This window comes from Cydia amplana, chromosome 4 (assembly GCF_948474715.1).
Source record: "Cydia amplana chromosome 4, ilCydAmpl1.1, whole genome shotgun sequence".
NCBI classification, from domain to species: Eukaryota; Metazoa; Arthropoda; class Insecta; order Lepidoptera; family Tortricidae; genus Cydia; species Cydia amplana.
In genome coordinates this window covers 14,389,130-14,408,676 of record NC_086072.1, presented here as the reverse complement: position 1 = coordinate 14,408,676, position 19,547 = coordinate 14,389,130, and the positions used below count along the sequence as shown (strand labels likewise).

Genomic DNA, 19,547 nt, shown 5'->3' with positions numbered 1-19,547 from the left:
AATATACTTTATTCGGTGTTTTAACCGTTGTACCACAGCTTTTGTACCACAGGGGGACCACGGGTAATTTTTTTCCCCGTAGACCCACTGCTCCAGTTTTAAGTTATCTTTTTGAATACGAAACTTTCCGTGGGCCCACGGGTCATTCCTCAGATAATTTATTTCCCCATAGACCCACTTCAATTTAAGCGTAGGTAGGTAGGTACGAGTAGGTAGGTTAGGTTCGTTAGGTAGCTTCAGATGCCCGAAGGGCAAACCGCTCAGAAATAGGAGCCGTCTAGTTACGTTGTGAAGCAAATGATTTGGAGAAGAAACACTAAATTTGCAATTTGCTTTCGGCAATTTACTTAACGTTTCCCGTTTGTAAAATGACGACGCCGTTTGTAATAATTAAATGTAAGAGAATGTAATAATTAATCCTACCTATATAACCTTCCAAATATGACAACGGTGGTCCACGGGTAAAAGACAGTTATTTTCAATTACCCGTAGTCCCATTTTGGTGCAGTGAGTCTACGGGGAAAAGAAATTACCCGTGGTTCACTGTGGTACAAAAGCCGTGGTACCACGGTTAAAACACGCTTTATTCATGTAGGCCTAGCAACAAGCACTTATGAATCGTAACATATATATTATCTTAAGCTAATTATCAGAGCAATTTATTGATGTTATTATTGCATAAGTTATAAACAAAAACAAAAGTAGGTACCCTACCCAATACTACTGTTTTTCGACTGGTAATTGTGGTGGGAGCGGCTCTATTCGGGTTTTCTTCAGTCGTAAGTAGCATTAAGAGTCCGCGTCGTGTTTAAAACATCAGCTAGATGGTCTAGTTAGACTTTACATACTTTTCACAGCAACCCGCTTAGCACAGTGCATTACTGCCTGTCTTAAAAGTGGGGCCTAAGTTATGAATAATATGAACAAATATCCTATCCACTTACATCATCAACACCAGATTAACTATGAATTTGCCCAGCATAAATTGACCAGAGTCAATACCATAACAAACTCTACCGTAGTGCATAGGTTACAAATTGCAGGGATGTTTACAAAAACAACATAACTGACTACACTGCTTGACACCTGAAACGATTAACAATGTTCTTAAAAAAGTGTCATCCGCTCTAAGCAGTTATGTTGTTTTTGTAAACATCCCTTCAATTGTTATTGAGATGACGTCTGTCATAGTTTTAAGATGAAATCTTTTCCCAACAAATGCAATCGCTAAAAAATAAGGCTTAAAGAAGTAAATAAGTTGCCACTCCATTCTCGCCATCAGCAGCGGGAGTCAGCACTGGGCGCGTGACCGCAGCACTCCGCTACTAATCAGTGTTTGCCGATCGGCACATGGGTTGCTTTGAGTACGCAATTACGATCCACTATTTAACTTCCGAGTGGTTTAGGCGACTTGTTTTATTTGATGCCGAGTGTTACCTGATCATTGAAGCGAATGTGTTTAGACAACCAATATCATTCAAACTTCAGTTGCTTATTTTATTTTAAAGTTTCTTATAATATCAGTACCAATTAAATGTTACAATTATAATATAATCTTCAACAAAAAACGAATAAAACTACATAATTGAAAATATATTATCATGTATAATTTACCTACCTATCTACCATTATAAAAAGAATACCCCCTCTAGCAGCTACCCTTTTAGCATGGTTCCCATCACACTAGCGCTAGCGGCGTTTCCCCTTTGGACAATTTGGATCGCTACCTAGGCTTATTCTTAGTGAGAGTTAGGTTCTGGCTCTAGGACTTTATAAAAGATTTTATGTCTGCCGACCAGGGACCATGGGTCTCGACTGCCTCCAACTCGTAGTCCTTTTTAGTGACGTATATTTGCGTCCTGACCGGCAACAGGCAACGGCCGATGAAAGGGTTGCCTGGATGTGTGATAAAGCAAAGGAATCGTAAAATCGTAGCGTCCCACACCAAGAACTTGCCATTTGCAAACTTTCCAAGGCACCAAAGTAACGTCATACCGGTGGGTTCACTGGTAGGAAAAACTGAGGCGGTGACAAACGACCGGCGTACCGGTACCAGGTCGTTTATGGTGCCATGGCGGTACATTCAGCGCTTCTGACACATGAAAGACCGTGTCGACCACCTAGCCACTTTCTTGTTTCATGATTTAATTATCAAAAAATTAAGACGTAACGTGATTAATGCAGCGATCAAGTAGATATATAAAAGAATAATTCGAATTAAAAATATAGGTACCAACATCTTCATATTTCGTAGTTTGTAACAAAAATTACATAGATGGTAGGTATTAATAATTTAATTTTACAATCAAGCATATAATCTGCTTTAAAGATTTTCCTGTCCATAACCATCATCGAACAAAGTAAGAATTCATTTGCTAATTTGGCGCATTATTAACGAAAAATGTCGGTCATCAATTAAGCCTAAAAGCTAAAAATCCTGAGTTACCAAAACACTTGACGTGTTGACGTAACAAGAAGAAAACCTAAAGCTCTCATTTATAAAAGCATAATTAGTTCTCAGCTAATGAACAATATTTTTTCGTAATTGCCTAAAGCGCGTTAATTAATTTAGAAAGCGAGCTTAATGTGCACAAGTTTGCTCATAGCTGGCTCTAATTTGCTCGGCTTTAGAGCAAAGACGTGTTTCCATATAGAGCGAAGATTCCTGGGGAGTTATTTAACTAATTTTATATGCGGTGCAAGTTTTAACCCCACTACCATGTGTTTGCGTTAGCGCTGTCACGAGTACATCGACTTAAAGCTAGAACGTTAAGATAGATCACTTCGTACTAGCTCGCCTATTATTTTATTCTGAGTATTTTCCAGATTCAAGTAGAGTTTGACAGGAGAACGTATGAAATAATTTTAATTTATATCATTTATATGTCTAGAAAAGTTATGAATGGCTGAATAGCGTGATTTGCAGCCTAATAAATTAGTCAGCATTTTTTTTATCACACCTATTTCGATTTCGTTTTGACTCATATATGCTGTATTAAAAAGTGGGATTGAAATGAAACATAGGAATAAATAAAAAAAAGGCATATTTATATGGTTTCCACATTAAGAGCGCGTGCGTGTGACTAAAAGCGCCTACTGATGAAATATTACTAAGACTAAATCAGTTTTCGTTATCAATTCACCGACAGAGTTGAGTGATTAATCTTGATACTGCTTTATCTGTCTTAGCTGAATTAACCAAAGACGGCAACTCAAACTACGGCAGCCTTCGAATTAGCTCGGCGAATCTACTGCCGAGTACAAGTGTTCCACTCTTTGACTTAGACTCAGCTACAACTTGAGCAAGTTGTCGAAGGAAGGTGGCCTAGATTAACATTTAACTAGAATCTTGTAAGAAAATTAGTACATCTAGAGCGCCTTTTTGGAGTCAAGTATTGATGCATGATTCACATGACTGTTTCAATTGTTAATGGGTTAATAGAGCCTTCTTTATTACGATGAAAGTCTTTGTGTCTAAGTCGGGCATTTGTACAGCTAGCTGCATAATTGCATGGACATATATTAAATGTTCATGATATTCATAAAGTGGATATGCAACGGTTATGAGTGTCACGACACTAATATACAGCGTGTATTTTTAATATTACTTCAAATTTTAACCAGATGTAGGCGTTCGTGCTATGAACCGATATTGCAAGAAAAAAACTCGTTAAAAAACTATTAATTTTTTTTCCCATACAAAATAATTCAGCACGCAATGTATCGCTACTTTGCCGTACTGGCGTGACGTCACAACTGATAACAGAACTTTTAACTGCTGTCAATAAAAGCCGACATTGAGTTTGGTATAAGTTTGTAAACGTACCCTACGATCTGGAAATCGCTGCCTGTAAAGCTATGGCTCACCGCCCACTTCGTCCAGTTTCGCCATAAATTAAAATCATTTCAGCTAGTTCCTGAGAACTAATATTGATGGTCTTGGAATTGTGTGCGGAAGTTTTCGACACCGATTCACAAGACAATCTACGTCAAAACAATTTTTTTTCTTTTTTGTGCTTAATAGCATCATATCTTACCAGCCAGTAAACAGTAATGCGTAGTCTGTCGAGTTTGCTGAAATTAGTTATTTTTAGGTTGGTAGTTTGTATTAATACTTTACTTTAATTTTGAATGAAGTGAATACTCCTTGAACAAACTTTTTATTCAAGTAGGTAGTTATTTCTGTGGTAGGTATCGGGTTGAAGTGTGGCATTGACGTTGACTTGTCAACCGATTGTTGATAAATTACTATCTTCTTTACAGTGCTTAGTAATTTAAAATAATGCTAATTTAATAGTAGAATCATTGGTTTCATAGCAATTTCACAAGAATTAAAAAAAAAATTGTAGTATGAGATGAAACATGTGATTTGTTCGTTGCAAGACAACGTTGTAATGAAATGGTAAGTATTGTCATGATTGTTTTCTAATAAGAATTTTTTGCCTTTAATTTGGCTAGTTAATATTATTAACATTAAAAAATGTTTAAACGCAATAAGGATTCGGTTTTGGCTGCCAAGCAGTCTCATGTAGGAAATACGCAATGATAATAACTAAACAATACTAGACCCTTTTCTTCCATGTGTCAAATAAGTGTACGCAATTGATACATTGCTGCTCGATAAATTTTCAAAAATTCATTACGCTTTAGTGGTTAAGACTAACTTAAAATTACCTTGCAATATCGGCTCATAGTACTAAAACCTACGTTTGGTTACGGTTTGAGGTAATATTAAAAATACACGCTGTATAACTAAACTCAGTCAAATTAGGCAATCTCTTTTAAAACAAACAATGTCGTCATATACCAATTATTAAACTAGATTCAGCAAATGCTCCCACTTAGCGTACTTATCAATAAATTCCACTAGATTTTCCACGTTACATGCGGTCTAAATGGTAACGACCATCAGTACTTCTACTTATATTACCCAGGTACATTTTGGTCCTTCATTTTTGACGCCCAGTTTCAGCACTCAAAAAGTTGTATGACTAACTTTGAATTGGCAGAAGATTTAAATTACCTATGTATTAACGTCAATAATGTAATAACCTCAGTTAATCTCTAATTATATTATTACTTATAATTCGAGTCGTTCGAATTATTCCAGGCAGGGCAATGAAAACCGTTCACTCAAAAGACTACCTACTTATTTATGTACCGGCAATATGCATTTCCTGAACGCACGAGAATATTACACGAGTAAGAAGTATAGAAAATCGCTATAAATAATCCTAGCGTACCTAATAAAGCCCAAAATAAAAGAAGTCTGCAATGAATAGTAGCAACAAGGAGCGTATTATTCAGTGTCACCAGCGGGCCGCGTCCTGTAATATATGTTTTAATAAAAGGGTTTCAATTCCCGCCCGTGCATAGATCACAAGAAGAAGAAGAAACCCGAAGTATCAATAATATCGAAAAAGATCTTCAATTTATTATTCATTGAAGTCGCTGGGCGGGCCGGGCCGCTCTATAAATCCAGGGATAGCCACTAAATCATCGTTTGCAGCCGGAAGGACGTGTGCGGGCGCCATTTTTATTCTTTATTCCTGTCGATGTTTACGAATGGAAATATTGCAATCGGTTTCGTAATTATTGGTTGACCTACTTCACCGCATGGACGGTGGACTCTATCAAAGTAGGAAAGCGTTTTTTGCCTTAGACGGAATCATGTAGTGGTGTGCCTACATACATTAGATGACAAGAATAAGGGCAAAGTTTGAAGGTAATGTTTCGTCAAATAGAGTTGTAATTCTTACGGTTACGTAACTTAAAGAAAACATCCTCAACAAAGACTGTTAACACTCACTTGACTCATACATATCATTGGTAAAATATGCAACATACCCACACTCGGTAGTATACTGAGTGTGGGTATGTTGCATATTTTACCAATGATATGTATGAGTCAAGTGAGTGTTAACAGTACTAATTACGTTGGACGTAAGCCGTTATCAGTAAAGTTGTCGTTACATACTCGTACCTATGCGGTTTAATACGCTACGGAGGACTACGGCGCGGCGTAGTCTGTGAAAGCTATACGTGTTATGGTTTCGTAGCTCCATGCTGTCCAAAAAAACATACAGGCTGAATTTTTTATCTCTCACTAATTTCATCCTGTATAGTGAAACTAAAAACAGCTCTTTTGATTTATTAATGTGTTTCAATAAATATGTATTGTTGATACGACTTTAACAATCACAAATATTAGGGCGTGCGACATACCTTGACACGACGCGCACTACTAAAAGCGAGACCATTATTTCATATCAAAACCGTAACAGATTTAAAATCTGAATATTGTTAGATCGCGCGAGCTAGTTCTAGTTTAAGAAAATCGATTTTTAATTGTAACAATCAGACAAAAACTTTAAATACCTTAGTAAAATATTAGTACACTCATTTTTTGCAACTAGGCGTATTAACCAAACCAGGCACCGTATAAGTGCCAATTTCCACGAACCCGAACTATTTGTATTTTCTTACTTATTGTTAGAAATATTTCCTACGATCACATTCGCCAGATCAAGCGTCCCCAGTCGACACTTTACTTAGGTCGCATCGGGTCTGGGCCTGACCTTCGCACGCGGCATTATACCCGATCCATGCATTAACAATGTATTCAAAGGCCTAAACAAAGAGAAGCAGGTGGATCGCGGCATACGCTACACCCACTGAAAGATTCCATAAAAACTGTACCAGTACCCTCGTCACGTCTCGACATCTTATTTATCTAGTCACGGCCAAAATCATTGTTTCCTTTTTTCGTTGTCTGTTCGCAAAAACACGCCTTATTACTGCCACTGGCTAACTGCTGGGCCATTGTCCTGGTGCTTGTGTGTGACGTCTGGTACAATGCTGAGAAAAAGTGTTTTTCCACAAGAGATTGCCATTTATTCATTTGTTTCCTACTTTATTCTTTTCGGTACTTAAGGATCGCAGTTCCTCAATTTGTTTTACGGACGACCTATTGTAATAAAATGCAAACAGGTTAAGTATATTCATTTATTTGTTATGTAAGAATATTATTTGTCTATGATACGGACTTATTATAAACAGTGCACTATAATTTATAAAATAAACATAAAAGAGAAATAATGCGGTTATTAGATATATTATACATACATAGATATGTAAGTACTTATAACAGTTGGCTTAAAATATTCCAGCATGGAATCGCCCTTAAGTATTGACTTATTAACACGATTCAACAGAAACTTTACCATGAACACCGCTGAATACATATTTCACAATTTCACCTTATATCCATCAATCAAAAATAATTTGCGGACCTCGAGTTCACTTTCAGCATTCTAATTAGAATCAATATGCCGAGCCAGGGTGAAAATTAATAAAGCTTTGAAATTTTAAGTAAGTAACCGAATTCGTGCTACCTTTTGTCACTGGTTTGATATTTTACCGGAGACCTTAATTTCAACTAAATTTATACTGAGTCAACTTTACACTGAAATTGATTACATTTTGTAATAAATGGCGTGAATACCTGGCAAAATTTTAACCTTTTCGCCGATATTGACATGATATTTATTTAAATCGGGCAACAATATTACAAATACCTTACAGACTAATATATATATCCATTTTATATAAACTTAAAAAAAAAACTAAACACTATTTAGGCGACAAAACGGCGTGGCTCCGTTGAATCGTCTGGTCTTGTGTCGAATTCGGCAGTTTGCCCCGGAACCTCCGAAACACGACACCCTTCGGCCAGAAGTCGGCGCACTCGATGGTCCCCTGCAGCGGTCGCGGCTCGCACATCACAAACGAGTTGAAGTGCACGTAGTGGCGCCATCGAAGCTGGAACACCCTCAGCGTATAGCCGGTCTTCTGGTGTACATACTCCACCACTTCAGCAGCCGTGGCGGTGTAATGCAGGCGCGACACATACAGCGCCTTACTCGGTGTAGCAACCCGCAAGCTAGAGTCAGTGCGATATAAAGTCAGTGCATTGCGTGGCCCTCACGCCACGATTTGATATGTTATACGGGTTGTGTTACGTGCAATTTTGGACATGGCGTTGATTACTTCATTGACATAAAAAAAAAAAATCTGTTTATTTTCAATCAAGAGGTTAGTTGTACAATCAATCTCAGTTACAATCTCTATATTTGGAGATTATTTAAACTAAGCTTAGCCTTAATTAAATGTAAACTTATATTGTTTTGTTACAGTTAGTGCTTACATGTTAATACTAGTTATATCTTACATTAATTCATGTTAATCAGTGCTTTCTTAAGTGTACTATTTGCTTTATCAGGATATTTTTCTAAAGTTTCTACTACTTGTTGTTGTACATTAATTCATGTTAATCAGTGCTTTCTTAAGTGTACTCTTTGCTTTATCAGGATATTTTTCTAAAGTTTCTACTAAAACAAGGACAAAAGGACATGGCGGCCAAAAGGTTAATACGATACATATCTAATTTTGGAGAGATTGCATGTGACGCAGCAAAGTGAAGAATGAGTACGAAGAATTCATAATCTGGAAAAAATGCCATGTTTTAGTCACCTTGCATACACACCTATGTAATACGTAGGTACTGTGTATTTTATTTACATATAAATAGTTTTATTTTATCATTTTTCAATTATTATTGGAAAAAAATTAAAGTAGTTGAGAACTCCGACATTTTTACTCCATTCTGGACGTGCAAGTTCGAAAGATCTGGAAAAATATAGTTATTTTCAACTCACAGAAGTGAAAGTGGTAAGCGAGAGTGGAAACATTTTCCCGGCCGTTATCGAGAGAGGTTTGTTGGTTCGCTCCACGAGGAGCCGCAGACTGCTCTTAAAGTAGCGAGACTTAGCGGTCCAGTCGCAATCGTACACGGCCTGGGATAGCTGTTGACTCTAAAATAAAAGGGTTTATTTGTCTATGGCGATGTTTTAAGTAGATAAGAGCAAAGTGAACTCGAATGTAAACGACTGTAAAGTGCTTCTAGTTTTGTTGTTGCTTTGTTGTCTACGTGTAGCCGCGATATGGTTGGAAAGAACACTATTATCCATACAACGGTACAGTACAGACCATGAGTACGTAGATGAGATTGCATTGGATTAGCATTTTTTGTGGGCTTAAAAGCGCCATTTAAATTTTAGCAGTAAAGCAGCTTGCGTTCGCGGTCGATCGCAGTGACATTAACAAATTACAAGTTTACATAGGTTATCATCAGGCCTCGGAGTTTTTTTAGCACGGTAAGACTAAGGAGAGCTATGGAGTCTTTGTTAACATTAAAATTAAGTTCATACTCATACTCATCCTCATTAATTAAGTACAAGTAAATTATGTACAGCTCTAGACCTAATAAATATCAGCGATCATCACAATAACGAAATACGTAACTAAATGCCTAACTATTTGCCTTAAATGAATATATTGAAGTAACAAATCATACGTCTTAATATGTTGATACATGACATATGATGTCATTAAGTGCATTATCTAAAGCGGCCAGTGACAACGTATAGTTCCTTATCTTAACAGTAATTATAGTATGTAGGTACGTTAAGTACTTAAATAAAATATTGGAGCGATGACACTGCAATATGGGTAATATAATAATATTAACATACACATATACATATTATTACTTTTTTATAATATAACATTTAATTAAATATATGTAAACAGAATTAATTACATATAAGTAGTCTGAGTATTTATAAAACGATTCGGACGAACTTAATTAATGAGGATGAGTATGAGTATGAATTTAATTTTAATGTTAACAAAGACTCCATAGCTCTCCTTAGTCTTACCGTGCTAAAAATACTCCGAGGCCTGGTTATCATTATCTATAAAATACGTTCCCATTACGGAAGCAGTATCGCGAAGGCAATGCAGTCGGACCGCATTGCACACCGTCACACAGCCACACAGCCATATTCGAACTTTAAGATACGTGAAATATTAGATATAGAAACGATATGGATCGGATATGTCAGTATCAAACAAGTGTCAAAAGTGACGTTTCATCAAACGAAAACGTCATGTGCATTACTTTCATATACTACAAAAAATATTGATATAGTTTTCTATTAAATTGGCTATTAACGGACAGACGGACATGACGATATACTATAAGGGTTTTTGTCATTTTGCCTAAGTAACCCAAAAAATATAGATACCTTATCTTGGATGCGAGTGCCGAACCAACAGGGTACCAGAATTTGAAGGATCATAATGAACATATACGATCCCAAAAATATGAAGTATTGCCATGGCGCCGGCTGTTGACATGAGGGAGAAATTTAGTAAAATTTACAAATTGATCGGTATACACACAAGCACACACACACAGACGTAACGCGCTGCTATGATTATATACTTACCAATGTAAATCTGAACAGGACGACGCAAATTATACAAGAAGCCACACTGAATTGCACGAACAATGTTATACTAAATACATCTTGGACCAAGTCACAGAACCTGTTTAAAAGTAATTATAAGTTACTAATATGCCTTATATGGATTCTTCTGAAATAAATGGTTATTTAATGTAAATAAAAAAAAATTCCCTACCTCCTATATTTCAAATTTCTGAAATTAGTTTTTGACATTAAACACAAATATTACTGTAAGACATTTACAAAGTGCGAAATAATTATTGAATAACAATTTCCTCAAATATACCCAGAATGTTTTTATAAACGTACAAGCAGGAAACCCTTTTAATCACTATTGTAAACCTTTTACACTACTATAATTATGGGCCACCACGCAATAAGGAGATGCCTGATTCATCTTTTGAGCCCGGCTCAACCTAAACCGACAGCCATATTCGAACTTTAAGATAGCTACGTCAAATATTAGATATTTATTAATTAGAGGTCACCAAGATATGTCAGTGCCAAACAAGTGTCAAAAGTGACGTTTCTTCAAACAAAATAGATATCTAGTTCAAAATCCGAATCGGGCCCCAACTCCTCAGGCATTTCATCAATAATAATATATATTTTCACATACTGCCCCAATTCACCATAATGAATTATAGAATCGTTCAGTTTCTTTATTGAGTTTTCTTTCTCCGCTCGTTGTAATGGGTCATCAGCTGGTGTGACTATTTGGTTTATATCGGTGACTCTTCGCAAATTGTCGTCAAGTATATCCAATTGGGCAATGACGTATATCAATACACCGAGAACAAACGTATCAATACTGATATTAAAAAGCACTTGAGAATGCATGTACAGGGCTTGGAACTCATATAATGGGTAAATAAATTTTTGTTTAGTATCATCGGATAAAAATGAAAAAGTGCATATAGGGGGTTCTAATTTTACATGTAAAATAAAATGTATTAATATTGGCGGTACTATATGTGATAAGTGAGCAGTTGCTGACACTGCTGCAACTATTTTAAAATATCTCACATTAAATTGTTTTGCTTTGTCGATTGATCTAATGCCATATTCTGAATCAGGCTGAAACATATCACTCTCGAGAATACTCAAAATCTTTAGAATTTTTTCGTGCATGAAAAGAAAAGTCAAAAACTTTGATGTCACAGCTACCTCCGTGAAATAAAATATCATTTCGTCTATAAACATATCTAATTGTCTCGGAAGGAAAATAAAATTTACTGTAGTTAATAAGTTATTTAAAAGAATGAACGCCGTGAAAAACATTTGATAGTAACGGTAATAAGATTGCATATCGTTTGATGGCCAAACGGCAAGTAACTTCCAAAATTTCATATTAACTTTGAAGCAATCTATTTGCCTTAATGGCCTCATTTCGGGCGTAAACTTTTATTTTTTATTTGAAGAATATGTAAAACCAGTCTTAACAGTCAGAAATCTTTCCGCAGACTATTGAGTCGACATTTTGTGGGTGGCTTAAGTAGATTCAAACCTCAAAGGTTTGTAAAAGCTTGTGATTATACAAATTGTCCTATGGAACTATTTCTTAATTGAAAGGAGTTAAGCGTTATTAATCGAACACTTAGACCACCTGCTGAATTTCCCTTTACGCAAATGCTAGCTTCTGCTTCTGGGTCCGTCCAAAAAATCAGCATTGTATAGTAAACATACCTAAGGTCAATTTGGGGAAGACTGTATGTATGTATAAACTCTTTATTGTACAAAACACAGAACACAAATTTATGGCGCAGGATAGGCAGTACAAAGGCTAACTTACCTCTTTAAGGGATTTCTTCCAGTTAACCTTCACACACACACGCACACACACACACTGTCATAGGGAACTCTCGAATTAGTACATACGTAGGTACGTCGCTCATACACAGAAAAATGAGCTTCACTCATTCTGCTCTACCGACCTTCTGAAGGTAGAGTACATGTACAAAAGCAAGCGAAAGAGCTTGTAGGCGGTCTTCCCTTATAGACGGTCTTCCCAACATTGACCTTAAGGTAAGTTAGCTGTTTAACAGAACAAGACCACAGAATTAAATAAGTAATAGACAAGACCATTCATTACCAGTGAAAACGCTATTGGCAAACCTAAGAGCAATGTGTTGTCAGGCAGAGTTAGGTAAGAATAAAAGAGTCGTCGGTCGTCCTCCAGCTCCTAGAATCGACAACGTCTAACTAATACTAAGTGATTACAAGTGGCTTTTAGACAAGTCTGGCTAAGTACAGGAAAGAGTTGCTTATTGCAATAGAGGATAAAGCACAAAGTTCTGCATAATCAAAGGTTAGAAATGGTAATAAAACTGATGGAACAGATCTCGTTGTACCTACTTGCACTTGTTTATTACGATATTTTAAATTATTTTTTTAATTACATTTTTGAAATATATCCATATTACAACTTTTATATTCGTTGGATATGTTCGCATAATTCTCAAAGAAAAATTATCATATAATGAAGTGAGTAAAAATGGTAGTAATGTGGGTTAATTGCGGGCAGGCTGTTTAAATGAGATGCAATTAGTGGAGTTGAATATGCTCTAATTAACAAATGGCTATAAGCCGCCGTTTACCATTAAAAAGTTCGAATTAAGCATCGTAGTTTAATTTGGCTTTTACTGGAAACGTTTTTAGGCTAATGAGGGATCATGTTTAAAAAGTACAAAAAGTGGGTCTTTCCGCTAGAGAAGTTTAAAAAGTAGAATGTTCGAGTAAAAAAACATCAAGTGAATGTTAAAGGTACACATATAGGTACATGCGTGTGTACCTTACCGTGTACCTTGTCACAGATTATATAATAGTTCTTACGAACAGATACTTATCTCTCAAAGAAAACGCAAATACCTACCGTTTTGATACCTACACAAAAATACAATGGAGTGACCTTCAACGCGCCGCTTTCCGCACCGCGCGCGCCGGCACAACGCTAGGGTTGCCGACGCTTAGAAATGATTTTACAAATGAGTAGGTACCTACTTAAACTATATTGTTATATTCTATAGAAGATACTTACCTAAAATATAAGTTTTAATTGTCCAACTTGCATTAGAACTTGCCATATAAAATCATAACGTACAATAACTATACATGAGTAAGATAAGTTGCAATCAGTTATTATAATATTCCGTTTATGCGTTTTATTCCGACAAGTGACTGCGAAACATTTTAAAAGGTCATAATATCTCCCTGCAGTAACCGCAGTGTTTACGCCGATTTATAAACTACTTATATTGAGAATGTCTATCTATACTATATTTTTCCTATCTATCGGAAGAGCAAAAACGTGCGTGCGTGAGCGCGTGTGGCAACCAACTGGCTTGCTTTTCTACCGTGAACGGGAACAGATTCGTAGGTATAAAACCGAGCTCGCGCGGAGAGTTCCATAGGCCTGACCTTGTGTACAAGGTTTAGGCACGGATAAAGATCTTACAATAACGTAGTAAGTAAACAAATTGGAGGTAATAAAACTTTTTTTTATTGTTACATTATTGAACAATGTATGTAAAGTACCGGAAACGCATAAACTGGCATAAATTGACAATTTGGTAATTTAAATAAGCTGCCCTACTTTGAAAATGGCATATCAACTTTCACCGAGACTAGCACGATACCCATATGGCCATCCTGTATATTGAATTTGATTTACTTACACTCGATTTTCTCACAAGTTCTAGTAAAACGCACATAAGTAAATAAAACGTCTCGTTCATAGCATCGCGAAAACCAACATAAAAAAATTAAACATTGGTATCGGATTGGACAGTAAAACCAATCCCCAGTGTTTGGGTGCAATTTGCAATCAGTCGCTGTCGATTTCAGTGCAAATAATGTACGTAATGACGGGTTTCGGTTTTTACAAAACATCCGACATGTACCTAGTTTAAAACGTGCATTAATTGTTGGCACGAAATCTTATTGCGCTGTCAGATTACTGAAGTAAACTATAAAAGTGAACTTGAATTTCGCTTTAGGGCCCGATTCGGATTTTGAAATAGACATCTGTTAGATATCTTTTAGACATCGCCAAGATACGATAACGATATGTTTAAGATCTAACCTGTCAAATTTGACATTTGCGCGATTCTGGAGATACTCTTGAACGATTTCCACAAGATATGGCTTAGAGATCCAATTCACATCTAATAGATATCTAACTCTATCTAACGTAAAAGTGACATTGGTTGCTCGAATTGTGCTGCAAAAGAGAACTAGTTGAAATCTAAACTATAACGTATCTAGAATGGATCTAGTACGTGTCGTCTCTTGTGAATATCTTGAAGTTCGAATACGGCAGTTATAATCTTCATATATTTTTTTTTTTTGCTATCGCGAAGACTACTTAAAACTATTCATATATTTTTATTATTATTGTGTACCTATTATGAAATTCGCATCACTGTGCGAATTCCCTTTTCATTAACCCCTTATTCAAAGCTAACTATGGTTATTTAAAAGTACGTTTTATAGACATGTAACTTCATTATTTAGAAAAATCAATAGGCTGTGAGGATGCGTTTGTTTTCTAGTTAATATAACTAATAACGGAGAGAATAGATAGTATAGACAACGATACAAAATTTACTATGACAGGACCCCTTATAAATGATTTTATTATTTTTATATCATTTTGACCCATGTTGTTTCACTGATACCTAAGTGTTAAAATTGTTAAATATCAAACGGTGTCGTCAACGCCATCTAGCCGAGCATAGACCAAAGGTATGTGGCGCAATAAAAGAGGAAATGGTATTATTAGCAAAGACTAACTCCGTATAACTACGCTATTACCGAGGTATACCTCGAAATTAGGAACCACACAAAAAAATGGAACCCAACACCGAGGTTTTTAATTTCCTGTTTTTTACTATTGGTAAGCAAATATTTACAGATTGAGGATTTGGAAACCATAAATATCATAATTAAGAATTGATATAAAGTCTTAGTCTTTCTGTAATATTCACCATCACTATGAAAATCTCTAAATAAAATACGCGTTTGGTTACTTGAGGCGTTGCGCGTTAGTATGGAGCATTCAAATCCTGCGCCCCCGATGAGTTAGTTTACGGTTTTCGAATTGTTTACTTCGTGTTTCTTTAATAGTGCTATACTTATTCGACAGTCAATATAGGAAGCTATATTTGTGTGTACTTCAATTTTTTAAAAGTCAATAGGCTTTCTTATAAAACGCCTTTTTGTACATACCGCGGTAATCAGTGCCGATTTTAATGGGCTCGTTAATAGGGGTACTTACCTTAAGATCAATAAAGTCTAAGGAAAAAACGTGCCTCGGAAATCAAGAAAAAGTAATTCTCGGATAGATGGTGCATCTATCCGATATAATTATTCATCTTATACGAAGTTAGCCTTTACTAATAATGTCATTCCCTCTTTTATTTAATTTTCAATTCATTATACGGCCCATCCATCCATTCATTCATTAAAGTCGATTAAATTAAAAAAAATATATATTAAGTTAATAGTACATTATTGTCGAGGTTCGGAAGTAGCTACTTGCTGGCTGAGGATTCGTTTTAAACGGACGACCTTGGGAGTCCGTTTAATTGAATCCGAAGCCAGCAAGTAGCCTTCCAGCCGAGTCATATATAGTGCTTTTCTCAAAAATGGTGCAAGAAATAAAAAATATTTACCGGAGCAACGGTCTAATTATCACAGAAAAAAGTAAAACCATTGAAAACATTTGCTTTGCCGCCTTTAAAAAAAAGAAGTGTATTTTTCTGCTGAAAATACGCCAACCTATTTGAGACACCTAAATATACTTGGTCAACCAGATCTTGACAGTAGAAAAAGGCGGCAAATTTGAAAAATGAAGGCACGAAGGGTTATCGTCCCATAGAAAATTTGAATTTCGCGCCTTTTTTTACTGACAAGATTTGGTTGACCAGCTATAGTCGCGGTACCAACATTATAATAATAAGTGCTGATCATCTGTTTGGCTGTTTAATGGGCCTATGCCTTCATTTGATATGGCCATTTAAAGTTTTAAAAAGTTTGGAACTCGTTAAATAATGGAATTTGTATGCAACATTGCAGTCCCGAAATCGAGACTGCAATGTTTTTAACTTTTTAATTTTTCGAATGACCATAAACTACGCACTTCGCGACCTATTTTTTAACCGGCAACGTCGACTTTGCCGTCCATTTTTGAGAAAAGTAACTTATGTTGTCCCGGTTAGAGCATAATTACATATCATCACATGGATTATCATCTATCTACATATATGTACGAGTATATCTACATACTAAAGAGGCCAAAAGCAGTATAGAACTGAAATCAAATAAGTACGACATATTTGCGCCACACTTTGAAACCTTTTGCGTTCGGTTCGGTGTGCTCAACTAGTTACTTACTGGACTAAAGTTGTTTAGAACTTTCTCGAGCTCTAGCCGTTGATATTACCCAGCTTGCTTGCTGTCAACAGCCGATGTTCAAACAAGTAGAGTATTTTAAATTATAACCATGAAGTTTTACATATATGACGAACCCATTGCCCGCCGGTTTTACCAGGGCGTGCAATCAGGGCGTTGCTCCTGGGGAGTTTTGTAACCCGAAAGCCCCGACAGGCCTTTGGCTTGCCTTACCCGTCCGTCGAGAGTGGAGTCGAGACTGCGTTCTCGAGGGTAGATGCGGAAACGTAAGTGGCGAGGTGCCTGTATGTTTAAAGTCCAGTGACACCTCTCTACCCTCACCAAACCGGTGCCCTTAAGCCGTCCTAGATATCGCCCATCTTGTGGGGGCGAGTCACCGTCTGCCAAAAATAAAATTGCATACCGTTTTAATTAGGCAGGCAGCCGTCCGGTTTTTTATCCCATAATCCCACTAGGAATTTAGTCCATCGCTTTCAGCCTAGTTCATTTTTAGATTCCACCAGCTCTCAATAGTTCTCACACCCTGGCGGGTGCTAGCTTTGCGTGTGTCCCATGACACGCACCTACTTATTCCTTACATCTCATTAATATACGTTCCAATATAAAGTGGATAAATACTTCTTTTTAACACAACAACGTTTAAGTCGTTTCAATACGAGTGATGTTTTCTTTGTTCGACAAAAAAGATCATTAGAAGTACTAAGTAAATATTACCTTTTTTCCGTAATTCTTTGAACACCAGTGTTTAAATAATATCTACAAATAAAAAGTACTAATATTTGTAAATTACTCTTCAACCATATTGATGTAAACAAGCATATTAAATTGTATTTTTAAAACAGAAGGTTTAGCTTATTACTATCCATTGCTTGTTTATTATTTATTCTATTTGAAAGTACTGGCAATAATAGATGCGTAATTTGTTAAACGGAATACATTCAAATTGTCAGTAAATTCTAATTAAATATCAATATTGTGAGCATTTATTTACAATTCACGTCGGCCGAAGCCCGCTTTACTAGAAGCCAAACCAATGTAAACCGTACCTTTACTTATTCATGCAATGGTTTAAAAAAGAATAACTAATGTAATAATAATACTGTATGAATTTTATCAAGTACATAGCTGCCAATATAATCACACGCGTTTGACGCGTTACATTAAGCAATATTCTGGTGAAATCTCAGATCATATGCACCAATTCCTTTCTATTCCAAAACGTACTAAATTTTGATACATAAAGTTCTCGACAGCTGGAATTCTATCTCGCTACGCTGACACTTATGTTGATTGTCAAAACGTAGCGATATGTGTAAGGTACTTTATACTTATCCCTATCCTAGCCTACATTTTCTGATTTTCTCCAAAAGCTACCAAACAGTGCCAATTGATGCGCCTGTCTTCCTACGATGAAAAGGCGTGTGTGTCGTTGAAACTGGTGTGTAGATAAACCCTTCTTATTCTAGCTCGGTATGTAAGTTTTGTTCCTTGCGTAAAGCGAGCCCCGAAGGCTTCGTTACGACGCGGATGATCCGCTTCCCGACGGGAACTCATCCGTTCCTTGCTTGTCTATTATTTTACAAAACAACAGTGTGAGAAATGTATAGAATTTAAAAAAGAGCTCTCTGGAAAATACACTTACAAAATAAATGCTCGATTGTTTGTAAAGCGGCAAAAGCACTATTTCATGGTGTAATGTGGAAATAGTTATTTGTACAACAAGAGATCAAAGTTTGATATTTTTTTGAGTGCTTATTTTGAGTCCCGTGCAAGCGAAAGATCCTATACTCGCTACGCTCGTGAATCTAATTTAGAATCTTGAGCGTAGTAAGGGACTCAAAAGCGCACGAGATGTAACTAACTTTGATCTCGTGTAGTTCACAAAACTTTTCACCTCAGCAGTGAGAACATATTAAAGAACCCGAAAAATGTATTCCTTCTTCATCACTTACCTATTCACTCATGTTTTCTTAAGATATACCAACAATTAAGTTTTCACCTCAGCAGCTCGAACAAGGGTACTTTGCTACTTAAAAACACACACAGTTTGCTCACTCAGTGAGCAAAATGCGATTTTGCTCACTGAGTGAGCAAACTCGTATTTTACTCATTTTGTCTCACTCAGTGAGCAAAATGCGATTTTGCTCACTGTTTTTAAGTAGCAAAGTACCCTTGTTCGAGCTGCTGAGGTGAAAGAAACATTATTTACTTATGTGTATTTGTGTTTAATGACTATAACGTTTATTACTTTTAAAAATGTTTAAAATGTTATTACTTTTAATTTGTCAGCTCCCACGGCTCATATATGAGCCAGAACGCTTATGGTGACGTCATATCGTGGGATTCGACAGGTTAATGGTTTTGACGTGTAATGTATCCGTGCATATACGAAATAAATAAATATGAAATATAGGCATTGATCATTGAGAATACGGCGCGTAGCTTTCAAGTCTACAACGACTAACGTAAACGTACTAGTGCTCTACATGCTAATGCCCAATAGATGACACCCTTCTGGCACCTCTATTGACAATGACTTATAAAAGTTTCAAGATGACATGTACTGCGACCGCGTCGAGCCTACCTACGTTTACTTTAATACTTACCTATCTCTTTGAAGCTAATCTTCGGTGAATGCTAGACTAAAGAAAATCTCGATCCCTTACGCTCGGTGGTTGCAAAGTACAAAGCATGGTTAAAGATTCAGAATGTTTTTGCGAATTTCTATTTAACTCCAATTCTTTTTATTTGTACCATGTTTTCTGG

At 36.3% G+C, this 19,547-nt stretch overlaps 2 protein-coding genes across 2 annotated transcripts in view; one reads left to right on the top strand and one right to left on the bottom strand.

The window, feature by feature from the left end:
- The window catches only part of LOC134647283 (queuine tRNA-ribosyltransferase accessory subunit 2), a 133,224-nt gene that overhangs the window by 74,470 nt on the left and 39,207 nt on the right, over nt 1-19,547 (top strand). The window lies entirely within an intron of this gene.
- Nucleotides 8,413-11,998, bottom strand: LOC134647262 (odorant receptor 67a-like). The gene is made up of 5 exons (XM_063501538.1): nt 10,990-11,998; nt 10,353-10,452; nt 10,149-10,250; nt 8,718-8,873; nt 8,413-8,505 (listed from the first exon to the last, which is right to left on the bottom strand). The coding sequence occupies exons 1-5, from the start codon at nt 11,757-11,759 to the stop codon at nt 8,443-8,445; spliced, it is 1,191 nt and encodes a 396-aa protein (XP_063357608.1). The 5' UTR covers nt 11,760-11,998; the 3' UTR covers nt 8,413-8,442.

Coding starts and splice junctions, on each gene's coding strand:
- LOC134647262 (XM_063501538.1), bottom strand. CDS start 11,759: ATGAGGCCATTAAGGCAAATAGATTGCTTCAAAGTTAATATGAAATTT. Junction 10,453..10,989: donor CATTATGGTGAATTGGGGCA/GTATGTGAAAAT, acceptor ACTTTTAAACAG/GTTCTGTGACTTGGTCCAAG. Junction 8,874..10,148: donor GCACTCGCATCCAAGATAAG/GTATCTATATTT, acceptor CTTTTATTTTAG/AGTCAACAGCTATCCCAGGC.